The 13,583-nt window shown below is 36.6% G+C and overlaps 1 protein-coding gene across 1 annotated transcript in view; it reads right to left on the bottom strand.

Annotated features, from left to right (window-relative positions):
• LOC106916195 (RNA-binding Raly-like protein) overlaps positions 1-10,413 on the bottom strand; it is a 36,220-nt gene extending 25,807 nt beyond the window's left edge. Inside the window, exon 1 of the mRNA XM_014984318.2 lies at positions 9,952-10,413. Coding sequence (XP_014839804.2) covers positions 9,952-10,207 — 256 coding nt within the window. The 5' untranslated portion in view covers positions 10,208-10,413. The remainder of the gene's footprint in view (positions 1-9,951) is intronic.
• Positions 10,414-13,583: the final 3,170 nt, after the last annotated feature.

Here is a 13,583-nt window from a genome sequence, read left to right as displayed (position 1 = left end):
TCCAGAGCACAGGGAGGCATTACTGCAGGCACGTGCAATATACCTCTGGCACTTACGGTGCATTGTTAATATGCTGGATTTATTGTGAGTGTTTGTGTCTATGTGTTTACAAGGACACTGTGGATGCACCGTGCCACGTTAAGCAAAGGAGTATTTGTCTTTGGCTGCTACAAGAAAACATTTGCTCACCCAAGATCTGTTGGATCATTTGCTATATTTTCATTTTTCTATGGACAAATACAAGCGAAGCTTTGTTCTGAGGACATATGGTTTTGCCAGCATGTGTATCAATCAGGTTGGGGCTCTTTAAGTGCATGCAGATTGGTCGTGTGAATTTATGCTGACATCAGAGTGATTATTTATCTGCGACTAGTTTTTCTTGCAGCTCATTAAGTGAAAGCCTGAGGAGGCTACACATTTTCTTTCAGGGGTCATTTTATAGCTCCACTCTCATTATATATTACTGAAATATTTATTTCCACTGGAGCAGAACTTCAACTGGCTGCATTTATGAGAAATGGTGGAAGTAGCAGCCGGAAAACTATCACATTAAGCTGCTACACAGGTCTAGCATTATCTAATAATTACTGGATGCTGTAAGTAACAAGTATTTTCAAGTGCATCTACTAACCTTTTACTTTAAATTGAAAAAAAAAACACAATATCCTACCAAGTGTTTAATCTAGTTTTCTGTGCAAATATTTTAGTGCAAATGCAGTAAGACAAGTAATTTTTTAGGAAGACATAGGAGCTTATTTCATGTCAAAAATCCCTTAATATTGATGAAATAACACTAGTTCCACTGGCAGATTATGTCATAACATGGAAAAATGTCTAGTTATAAGTGAATAAGTACATTTCATTAATTTTAAGGAATTATTTACTTATAATAAGCTCCTAAATTTTGCAGGAAAGTTATTTCAAGAGTACAAAGATATTTGCACAAGAAACTAGACAAAATATTTAGTCTTTTTGCAAAAACAGGTTTAGCTCAGTCAAAGCGGATTGAGGACATTAATGCTAACATCTCGTCAATTCAATTTTATTCAGGCATGGACTTTGACTAGGCCATTCTAACTGATGTACATCATAGTTCTGGCTTTATGTGTAAGATTTCTGTTAAACTGAACCTCCAGCATTGCGTAATTATATTTCACACAACTTTTAGTCTGCATGTTTAAAGACCAGAAGTAACCTGGAGTATATTAATGTTCAAAAGTCCAGACTTGAATTCAATAAGAGATGCTTTCAAGGGAGCTAGAGATTAACGTGATGTCAATGAGGACTTCCAGTCTAGAAGTTCATCACTAAAGATAAATGATCAAATACCAGAGAAAACCTGCAAAAAGCTGTTCAGCTGTTACAGGCAACAGGTTTCACTGCTGTAATACCAATAAAGATTTTACCACTGATCACTGAGAATGGTATAAATAATGTTCAAAATGCAATCTTTAAATATATATATAAAATCAGTCTTTTCTTTTGGATGTTTTATGACTCAGCTCCTATGAGAATCACACTTCTTGGATGAATGAAAATGAAGTTTCAGTAAAAACTCTAAATATTAGGCACTAGGCATCCTGACTGTGAACTTTGTGGCCATCCATTAAGTGAGGTCGATCAGATTCCTCAGTTTGGATCAGGCTTCACTAGTTTTGAAACAGCGAGGCAGACGTGGGCCAGTTCTCAGATCGCCATCGTAAACTTGATTGATTTTCTAAACACTTGGGACTCATTTGCTGCAAGGAGGATCATTTGTCACCATCACGAGACAACTTCTCTGTCCTTATCTTTAAAGGTACCCTGTGGACGTCTTGCACACTGAAATGGTTTCAGCTCTGACGGAAAATGCAAAAACGCTTCTAGAAAACGGAAAAGTGACAATTCTGCATTCAAATTAGAAGTAGGAACACAGAATGTCTGTCATAATGAAGTCAGACTAACTTTTTCTTGCCACCACAGAACCTTGCAGTATGAATGTTCATACCTTAAAAAGTTTCACATTTTCTCACATTGCCACCATAAACCTCAAATTAATTTGAGATTTATAAGACTGCACTGCAAAATCACAAAATCTTACCAAGTATTTTTGGTCTAGATTCAAATCTCTTAGTACACCTGAAGTGAGACAAAACTAACATGCAAGTAACTTTGCAGCAAAATATAGAGGCTTTTTTTAAGTAAATCGTTCATTAATATTGGTTTTAAATCCAATCTGAAACTGAAATATGCACTGTCATTTAGGTAGCTTGTGGCAAACTGATAACAGGAACTCTAACGACCAAGACTTAATTATGAAGTGGAAGAAAAGTGACACAAATCTAAAAAGTGTGGCATGCATCACTCTTTAATCTGATACTCCAAACTAAAATCCAGTGCAACCATTTACTCTCACTCTGCAGCATGCAGCATCAATTCAGATGGATAATAATATATTTGTAGGTTTGTAGTTGTGCCATACTCACACTGTTTGTGGTTGTAATGTGACAAAATATGAAAAGGCCTGTTGGGCAGGAATACAACTGCAATAAACTGTTGCTTGGTGTAGCCTAAAACACAGAGGGAAACTATTAGCCAGACTCTGTTTTATTTATAAAACCATTACCTTTAAATGCTCACTAATAAATACATTATATCTTATTCAGGTTTTACAAACAGAGAAGTGAAGACAGCGATCCTCTTTTTGCTTATAGCTGTAAGACAAACTGAATCCCTTGAGTCACACCTGTTTCCCTGCTAACCCCACAGCTGCCCCTTTTAAGAAACCGAAACAGTTCATAGACACAACATTTCCATTAGCGGCCTTAAAACCAGCAACAGCAGACATATTTTTAAACCACCTTCACTGAACACGCTAGCTCCTGCCATTATTTATGCTATGCTTAGTGAATCACTTGCTGGCTCCAGCCCAAGACTAAAGAGTGTTGGCAAAAAAGCCCTGCTAAATGGCATATCATTCCTGTCAAACCAAAGTTTGTGTTATGTACTGCACTTATTTGAATAAATAGTTTGATGCTGCTTAATCAAGACCTGGAGACCCGCAGCCACTCATTTGAAAAGCTTCATTTGTTCATAAAACCGACAGGAAGTCAGTCTGATGAAATGTCAGAAATCTTCCACCTGACTTAGAAAACCTCTTACTATTCGTAGTAAATGCAACATAAGGATGAGGAAAGGGTTGTGCAATGTCACTGTAATGCATTTCACATAAGTTGCAGCAAACAAGGCTTAAAATGGATCAAAATCAGTTCTCATTCATGTGCCATAATATTAAATCAAACTGAAAAGAAAAAGACCCAAAATTTTTCAAATACAAAAAAAAAATAAAAATGTATCATTAGATTGAAAGGCTGCAGGTCGTTTTCATACTGGGTTTCTTCAGGTAGTAAAAGTACCAGCTGTTGACTATGATAATTCAATTATTACATCATTTTAATTATTTAATTTCTTAAAATGTTCTTCAAATTCTTAACATACATTGCAGGTTGGAAAGCCACGTTACCCTAATCTCCACATATTGTGGTATTGCGTATTTTCTAGGCACAGAGTGAATGTTAGATATATCAAATATGACTTAAGAGAAATTTGACTTCAAAATTTGACCTCTGTCTCTTCAAGAAGCTTTCCAACACCTTCAACACGCCTTCGCAATAATGCAACTACCACCACTATTAAGAGTGTTGGACTAACAAATGGTTTCTATTGTGCAGATTAGGTGTTTACATGCTGTTGCTAGATTGGAAGAGGGGGTATCACAGAAGGGAGGAGGGAGTTATCAAAGCAGCACTCCAGGTATGTTTTAGATGAGCAAATAACATTATGACATGAGAAAAAGCTCAAAAACGTCAAATGCTCTCCCTTTAATGCTGCTTATAGTCAGGAGAAACAAGTTAGTAAAATACAAAATCTATATCTTCCAGGGGCATGAATAATTTTGTACTTAACTCCATAAACACTCACTGGCCCCTTTATTTGGAAAGCTGCACACTATTGATTTGATATTGTTACACAGTTGCTGCAGATTTATCAGCTGCACACCCATGATGCTGTTCCAAGTCGACCCAAAGTGCTCAGCTGGATTGAGATCTAGCAGATTACCGGAGTACCGTGATCTCATTGTTATGCTCAGGAAACCAGCCTGAAGTGATTTAAGGTTTGTGACACGGCGCAGCATCCTGCTGGAAGCAGCCATTAGAGAAAGGGTACGCTGTGTTCATAAAGAGTTGGAAGTGGTCAGCAACAATAGTCAGTCAGTCTGTGGCATATAAACAACATTTGATTGGCACTAAGAGGCCCAAAGCAAACCACACAAACATTCCCCGAAGCCTGGGGCGTTAACACCAGGCATAATGGATCCGTGTTTGATTGTTTTTATGAGAAATTCTCATAATACCATATGAATGTTGCACCTTAAATTCAAAACAATCAAACAAGCAGCAGGACGAGTCCATCTGTTCCCATCAGATTTTAACCAGTTATGGTTAGTCTGTGAATTTTATAATTGGCTCACTGCCGTGACTTTTTACTTCTTAAGCTTGTCATTTCCCGTTAGATTTAAAATTTTAACTGGTTGTATAAACCACAGCTTGTTTGTATAAATGATTACTTTAGCAACTGTCTTTCTTTCTGTCATATTAAAACTAGTCTGCAGAATTTCAGCTGATCTCTGACACCAACTACGCATTTTTGTCCCCACGGCTGCAGCTCACTGGATAAATGATTTGGTTTAAAACCTCCACAGATTATAAGTTTCTAAAACATCTGACATCCACAGACATGCAACATTTAAAGCCACTTAATTTCTACTAGCACCACATTCTGATGCTGGGTTTGAACCTTGGCAACTCTATTCTTTAAACAAGAAATTAAATTTAGTAAAGTTAGTGGTTAAATCTGCGATTCTGAAGTTTGTTATAATTAGTTATTACTGGGTTTTAAGCAGAGATTAGCAGTAAAACTCAGTTGGGTGATAGTTTCAATGAACTGTAGTCAACAATTATTTTAAAGAGGTTGACGTTTAATGCCATATGACGCAAGAAGGTAACTGTCAGTTTAATACTGTTTTTTATTATTAATATTTATGTGTGTAGTGTTAGCATGATATGCAGTTTCACAGAAAAAACCAGCATGAAACTGGGCAAAGTGAGGTTACAGATGTGACCCAGTGGCGCTTTATTTAATTTTTAAAGAGGAAGCAGAAAATACTTTTATTTTCCGTGGATGACGCTGTGAACAAATCAATAAGTAATATGGGAAAGCTTTACAGGGATCTACCAAACTCCCATATGGATTACGCTGTGAATGCCCCCTCTCTCTCACTTTCTTTTCATCTCCTCACTTTTATGTGTTGCTTTTACCTTTAAGGATTTCACACCTCCACAGTAAATACGTCCAATTTTATGGAATGGTTTCTAAGATTTAACTGTCCAATTTAATATTGCCAAGCAAATATACCGCTTTCTTTATTTTTGCCAGAAACAGTATGAGCCAGATCAAAATATTAAAACTCCGACTGGAGCATTTGTTTGTCGTTCTGGGTTTGGGGGTTTCAATAATGAAGCTCGAATATCTCATACTGGCAGAATATGAACTGAATCTTCAACTTTAAAGTTGTTTTTTTTACAGATTTATGAAATTTACTTTTCTTATTTGTATTGACCCCAGTTTTATGACTCTTGCCTCACTTTTATGTAAACTCACATTTTATTGCTTTTATATAAAATTTGTTATCTGCAATAAAGTTTTGCACAAAGCTATTGAAAAAGATGCTCTCATAAGAACATGTAAAGAATGTAGTACTGTTTGAAATCCCTTTTTTAATTAGAGATATATATTTAGTTGAAATTACGACATATAAGTTCATGTTTATTTGTGACATAGAAGCAGTAGATGTTATTCATCCTGTTATTTCAGTTGTCACTAATGACAAAAGATTAAATTACTAGTAACATGTAATGTCATTGCAGTATTATTTTCAAATATTTTTATATATTTATATATGTACATACCAGTGATGTGCGGTCAGGGTAGGCAGGTGAGGCACAACCTCACCTGTCATCATGGAAGAATAGTAATAAAATCATTTATCTATTTATTATTATTAATTATTATTATTATTATCATTATTATTATTATTATTATTATTAATCTATTTATCTACTTATTTATATATTTATCTATTTTCACCCTGTGGTTTGTACTATAAAGTACCTATTTTTTACTTAGCTTAACCAATTCTGATTATTTTTTCTTCAAAATCGCTGGATTTTCGCATTTTCCCATTCAGATGCTCAGAAGCGAAGCCGGTGAGGCAACAGCGAGCTGAGCCTCACCTGGGATTGCGCAACCTCTCGCTAACTGCACTGGCTGCCATTCTATGGGAGCAAGTTCGTCCTGTCTGTACGCCGGCAATGAAATGGCTAAAAAACATTTAATATATGGACTGGTTTTCCATAATTTAGCTTATGTATATAATGTACAGTGTTTTTTGTCACCAACTGTGTGTATATCGTGTTTTGTGTGCGGAGGAGCGATCAGAAACGGGAGAGAACAGACTCCAGGGGAGGCAGGCAGTTCTCTTGCCTTATGGCAGGGGGCGCTCATGATCCCAGACATTGTGACTCCACAACTGCAGAGTAAGACACAGTGAGCTAGCCATGGAGCTAGCCACACAGTAAATAAGTGAAGTTCCGACGTCTCTCTTCCGACGTCAACATTAAATACTACATTTCTACATTTAAACAGTTTTCTAAAGTGGATTTTCAATTGAAGCAGGAGATAATAACTAAAAGAAGACCAACACCGGACTGAAAGTTTTGCTTCGAGACAGTGATGATTCTTAAACGGAGTAGAAAAGACATGCCAAGGATAGACTTGGCTTTGGATGAATGGGTATTTTTGTGCAGAATTAGCGGTGCGTGGATTTCATTGATAAGTAAAGGTAAGACAGCAATAAAATGTTTTTGTTTCGTTTTTTAATGAAATGTGCGTTTTGTGGGCTACAGTTTATGTTTAAATAATTCAGTAAAGTAGAAGCGGTAGCTAATCTACCACAGCAATTATTTATTAATAAAACATTAAGCCTAAAACGTACTACAACAACATACTGAATATTCTGTTCTGTGTGCACATTTTTTGAATGTTTTTTTTTTGTGTGTGTTAAACCCTTTAACTGCCCTCTCAACCATTTGGTTGAGCACATTTTGGGTCTCTATATCTCAACATGAGGGGTGCCTAACTTAGCTTAACCTGATTGAGCCATCTCTGCCACTTGCTTGAAGTATGATATGCTAAAGAAATTAAATAGAGGGCACTGTTTCTTTAAATTGCATTCTTCTTCTTTCCCTCTCCAACCAGGAAGTCAGAAACACAGAAACTCTGTCACAAATATCGACTGGTTGTGGTAAAACTTTGAGAAGTAGGAATAGTTTTCTGGCATATGATAGTGTTATAGACCCCATTAAACAGAATTATGTTACTTTATACCACCTAAAAAACTAAATTAAAGGTCTAATAATTTTTTAAAAATATGCTCAACCAAACGGTTGAGATGTCACTTAATGGTAAAAGTAGCAAATTAAGCTAATGTAGTTGACATTTATTTTTTTGGTATAAAATCAAAAGTCATTTTCCTCTACTGGTGCAAATATGAAACAACAAGTGTTATTACAGTGTCATACACTAAGAATAATTATAACAATATCTTACAAAAAATTTTTTGTGACTTTCTGAGTTGATATTAGCAAATATGGTAACATTTTAGAATAAATGTGGGAAATTATGATTTTCACTACTACTAACTAATTTAAACTTTTCAACCACCACTATTTACAATAAATCCTTCTAAGTTGTGAGACCACGCAGTCTTCTTGCCATTTTACCAAAAAATCCTCAAGAATCTGATGGTGTTCTGAGCAATGATGACCAAGAAGAAGTTCCCTTGGAGCAGCAAAATGACAACGCAGACCCAAATTACACCTCAGACTACAACAAAAGCGCAAGAAGAATCTGGAAGCAGGAAGACATTGATGAGTTCCAGGTTCTGAATTCAAGATTTGAACCCCCTGAAGCTCTGCCCTAACCCTATCCTGCCCCTAACCCTACCCCTATCCCTACCCCTATCCTAACCTTACCCTAACCTTACCCTAACCCTACCCTAACCCTTTCAGTATTTCAAAATGTTCTTCACTAATGAGATGATTGAACATATCACACATCACACCAATTTGTACTCTGCTCAAGAGCTGGGGGATAAAATCAAGACTAGCCCTGAAGAAATACAGCATTTCCTAGCGATCCTTCTTTTTATGGGTGTTTTCAATTTCCTGTCACTGGAGGACTACTGGCACCATGAATCATGCTTTGACCTGATTGCTGACACTGACTGAAGATAGGAAAAATTAAAATGTAATATTTCCTTGTTCGACGCAATGTTTTTCTTGGTTGAAATTAAAATCAGTGTTTTGTGGCATTTTGACAGAAATAAACTGTATCCATTACCCCAGACATTTTTTTGTTGTTTATTTCTTCATAAATTAGCATTTTATTTTAATTTATTTACTGTACTTGGTATTTTTATTAGGTCATGTACAAACCTAGTGATGGTTGAAAAGTTTAAATTAGTTAGTAATAGTGAAAATTATGATTTCCCCATATTTATTCTAAAATTTTACCATATTTGTTAATATCAACTCAGAAAATCACAAAAATTCTTTTGTAAGATAATGCCATAATTATTATTAGTGTATAACACTGTAATAACACTTCTTGTTTCATATTTGCACCAATAGAGGAAAATGACTTGATTTTATACTAAAGAAATAAATGTCAACTACATTAGCTTAATTTGCTACATTTATTATTAACTTACATCTCAATATTTCCAAAACCACAGGGTCTGTTGAAAAAAAATATTGATTGTGTTTATGAATCACCCTAGGGTAAAAGAAATGCAAGGAAAAACATTTTCACAAGTTTTTTTCTTGGTGTGGTTGTCAAAGAGTTAAACCATTAAGTGACCATCTCAACCGTTTGGTAGAGATCAATATTTCCAAAACCACAGGGTCTGTTGAAAAAAAAAATATTGATTGTGTTTATGGATCACCCTAGGGTAAAAGAAATGCAAATAAAAAAATTTTCACAAGTTTTTTTCTAGGTGCGGCAGTTAAAGGGTTAAATCCTAAAACATGAAGTGGGATTGTTGTCAGTTGCTATGGCAACGAGTCTGCGCGCAGCGTGGAGAATACCTCTTTCCCTTTGCTGTGGATCGTAGCACGAAATCAATACCTACATTTCAAAGTTTCACCGAGTTAACGGGATTATGGATGACATGTAAAAGATTAGTCTTTTTGCCTCCCAGCGTTGTATGCCTGCGCGAAATTTCCGTACGTCCAATAACATGCATGGTGTCTATATAAGTCGTAAGTCAGTGCCTCACCAGCAATGAACCTCACCGCACATCACTGACCTTTCTCTCTCTCTCTCTCTATATATATATATATATATATATATGTGTGTGTGTGTGTGTGTGTGTGTGTGTGTGTGTGTGTGTGTGTGTGTGTGTGCGTGTGTGTGTATACTAGTGGATTTTTGGATTTTTTTAAATTTCTTCTAAGGTTTAATGTGTCCCATGTCAAGTATCTCCTTGCTGTTCTCCAAAAGATGTATTATAACTTGTTTATATCCCTAAATATTAATTAAACTCACCTGATATGGAAAAAAAAAAAAAAGGAAAGAAAAATATTTGGTGCACCTTGAACAATTGAGCCCCTGGCCTAGTGCGTCTTTTTGTTTCTCTTTCTAGAGAATATTAGTGTAAACTGCAGGTAGTTTTCTGATCTCATGTTGAATTATCAATCAGCATGTTGATGTAAGCAGTACATAAAGCAGCCTTTTGTTTTCTCACATTATACAGCAGCTCTTAGATTCAAACTGAAACGTATATTTTCTTACCTAGAGACTGTCCAGCGATGACTCTGCTGTTCTCCCCGGCCACAGCCGCCCGGGCGTTCCTCTCGCTGGCGTACTGAACGAAGGCGTAGCCCTTGTGAACGGAGCACCCCACAATCTTCCCGTATTTAGCGAAGATGGCCTCGATGTCGGCCTTAGTGACTACGGCCGTGTTGAGGTTGCCGATGAAGACGCGGGAGTTGAGGGAGCGTGGGTCATTCTTGTTGGTCACGTTGCTGGTCTGGGTCTTCCCAGTCATCCTATTCCTGGAGCTCTGCCTGCTGGGAGATACATGTGAGCGAGCCACTTAGAGACACAGCAGAGATCAGGCTCAGAAAGACCAGGATGCAAAGACTGGACAGACCTGTAATAACTACTAGACCTGTCACCATAACTAACTTTGCTGCATGATAAATCAGCTCTGAAGTTGGGGTTAATATTGTTGTTTTGAGACAAGTAATGTTATGGTAATGGCACAATAATGCAAGTACGCCCTCTCAGAGATTAATAAATGTTAAGTTTTAGCAAACAAGAAGACATTTTAGATATCTAAGATAAATTTACAAAATAACCAAAATAACAAATAAGATGGATACTGAAGCCTGTCAACAAAATTGTATTTCAAAAAGTTGAGACAAATTATCTCTTTCTTTGGTAGAAAGAAAGAGAGACGCAAGAAAAACAATCATGCAACTGGAAATGATCAATCTTGATTATTTGTCATGTGATTAATTAATCAATTGTTTATTGTGACAAGCTTAGTAAATACTGCAAGGCTTTGATATACAGGCAGAGAAAATAAAAAAACACTTGACCTCTTCAGGTGCATCAAATAAATTAAAAATATAGCCTTCTTGTGAGGGATTATACCTCATCTTTCAGATCAATAAACTAAAAAGCCAGATTTAATTGAACTGATTTTAATGATTGATTTGTCGCTAATCTTATGCCTCTATTTTAGCCATTGGCTTAATATTTACATATCCAAATAAACAAGGAAAAGTCCAAGCTACTCAATCCTGCTACACCTGAAATACATTAATAAATACAAATTCATTTGGATTTATTTTATATATTTTTGCTGCAGTGGTGCTTTTGTTAAAATGTGCTTCGTAGTGTTGTTTGTCTCCCTTATCAAATTAATGCACTAAAAAAAAAACTAACATAAATATGCAGGAATGACCTTGGGAGTGAAAGAGGAAGGCAACTGGACTTCTCTCGTATCTTGACGTCTTTTCTCTTCTCATCCAAAAGGTTTTTCAGCTCTTAATGTTCGCTTGGAAGTATTAAGCTTATAAGTTGTAATCAGAAACAATCAACCTGATATGGCAATATCAATCGAATGGGCCAATATAACACCTTATTCAGTAGGAGCGACAATGATGTAGCACACATCATTTGTGGTTTAAGTAGCAGATAATATAAATATATGCATAATAGATTAGTTATATCTGTGTGAGGTATTACTCTGATTCCTTTAACAGAATATTGAGACAAACGTCTCCTTCCACATGTGCAGGCAGAAACACACGACCCATCACCTAGTTACGTGACACTGATAGAGCTAAGAAGAGACAACATACTGTATTACTTTAATTGCGTTAGATGGCCAACGCAACACTTTTAGAGCTGACCAGCAGCAACTGTTGCCAAGGGTGACAATGAAGTGTGGCGGACAACGTAGTAAGTAATTTGTTTTGTGAAACATCTCAGTAACAAAGCACATTGCTCCGCATCTGAGCCGTTTTGTAGCTTGTGCCAGGTTTTTTTTTTCTTCTTCTTCTTTTTTTCATGTAACTGTGCTCATGCCTGTGTAGAAGGCGACAGTTTGCTGACGGCGGGAGGTGAGGGGAACTCTGACACGGAGGCAACTGTGATTCAGACGTGTGGGTCTGATGAGCCTTTCTGTGCATGTGAACCGTGTTCACGTGTTTGAAAATAGCTCAGCACACCGACATCACAACAATGTGCCCACTTATTTTCATTCTTCCTCTTTCTGAGTCCTCGTCGCTTTCCAGTGTTCATTTTTACTTCCTTTCAGATTCAGAAAAAAACTCATGTAAAAGAATAAACTGCTTACTGTGGTTGTCGACCTTAACCTGCACATGCTGTGACACCCAAACAGATTTTTCTATCTGCCTAAAATCTTGAGAAATATAATAAAATATTTAACAAAAAGCTAATGAAATGGTCTGTTCTTTAATATTTATACATTTTGATTACTTGGATTATAAAGTAGATTATTTCCAGATGCAGAACAAAGTTAGATAGTGTAAAGCTTTAAGGTGTTTCAATGCAGCCAGTCCATTTTTGACCTGCTGGACAAATATAAACTTAACAAGGAGAACATGATGATGACGATATAAACTGAGGAAATGGCTTAAAACCTGGCTAATATGTCTGTCTGAGCTACTCTGAAGACTGTAAATACAGGACACCTTATGAAAAAAACAAAAATTGTTCCATCATATAACAAAAAATGTCCAAAAGTGCCATTACAAAATACAAGTAAAACTCAACAGATAGGAATATCATTCAAAAGTTGATTTCAATCTGGAAAAACTCAGACATAGAAAAAGAACGATTAAAGATTTAATGACAAAAATGAATAACAGTTCTTTGGTGCTCGGGCTCCGGCAGAAGATTTGAGCTGTGATTTGCTGTGAACTCGGGTGAACATCCCCCGACGCTGATTAGGGATGCTCTCCCCCCGGGGCCCGACACTGGTGGTGGAGGTCGGAAAAGGAAGACGTCTTGGAGAGCTGAATGATGCTGGTGGAGAAAGGGGTGGAGGTGGGTTGAGCACAGCTGGAGAGCGGCTGACGACGTGGGGTGTGGATCCTTATAAGCGGAGCTTGATTGATGATTGAACGCCGGGTCGAGGTCCAGCGCTGAAGTTGGAGGCGAAGAGCATGACGCAGCGATTGGGTGGAGCAGGTGAGGCAGAAGTTTTCCAGCTTGAATTTGCACATAAGCTTCATTTCAGTAATTTATTTCAAAAAGTGAAACATATTTACTCATGATACAGAGATTGTTATGACGTTGAAAACAGAAAAGTTACATGATCGTCGTCTAAAACAATCATAATAATCATAGAGAAGAGTGAGCCGTCAGTGACCAGGAGACAGCTCACCGCTCAGGAAACTTTGACGTTCACAGTGCTGTATGAAAGCAGCAGAAATGTAAAGTTGAGGGGAAAGAAAAACTGTGCTAGTAAACAGTCTATTTCACATCCTTCTGAAATAGAAACATCATAAATGTTTTACCTGGACGGAGAAAACAGACTGTTATTGCTAAAAACAGGATTTTTGTCTTTTACTCACCTTAACCTGTGATCGTCAGAACTGACAGAAATTAACAAGTAAAATCATCGCTCTGTAATACATTTCAAATGTGAATCTATATAATATAAAAGTTTCACTTTTTGAATTGAATTACTGTTATGAATTAACTTGTTAATGATATTCTAATTTCCAGAAATGCACATCGTTTTTGAGTTGAAAAACTACTTTTGAAGATTTTTTTTCACCAGTGACGCATGATCTCTGGTGTAGCATCAAGATAGAATATTCCCGTCGTATGTTGTTAGTTTCAGACACTCATGAGGAAAACCCGCTGGAGTATCCAACACACTA

Source organism: Poecilia mexicana, unplaced genomic scaffold (genome assembly GCF_051168715.1).
Source record: "Poecilia mexicana isolate PSO_F unplaced genomic scaffold, ASM5116871v1 scaffold_17, whole genome shotgun sequence".
NCBI lineage: Eukaryota > Metazoa > Chordata > Actinopteri > Cyprinodontiformes > Poeciliidae > Poecilia > Poecilia mexicana.
This window is presented reverse-complemented; position numbering and strand designations above follow the sequence as displayed.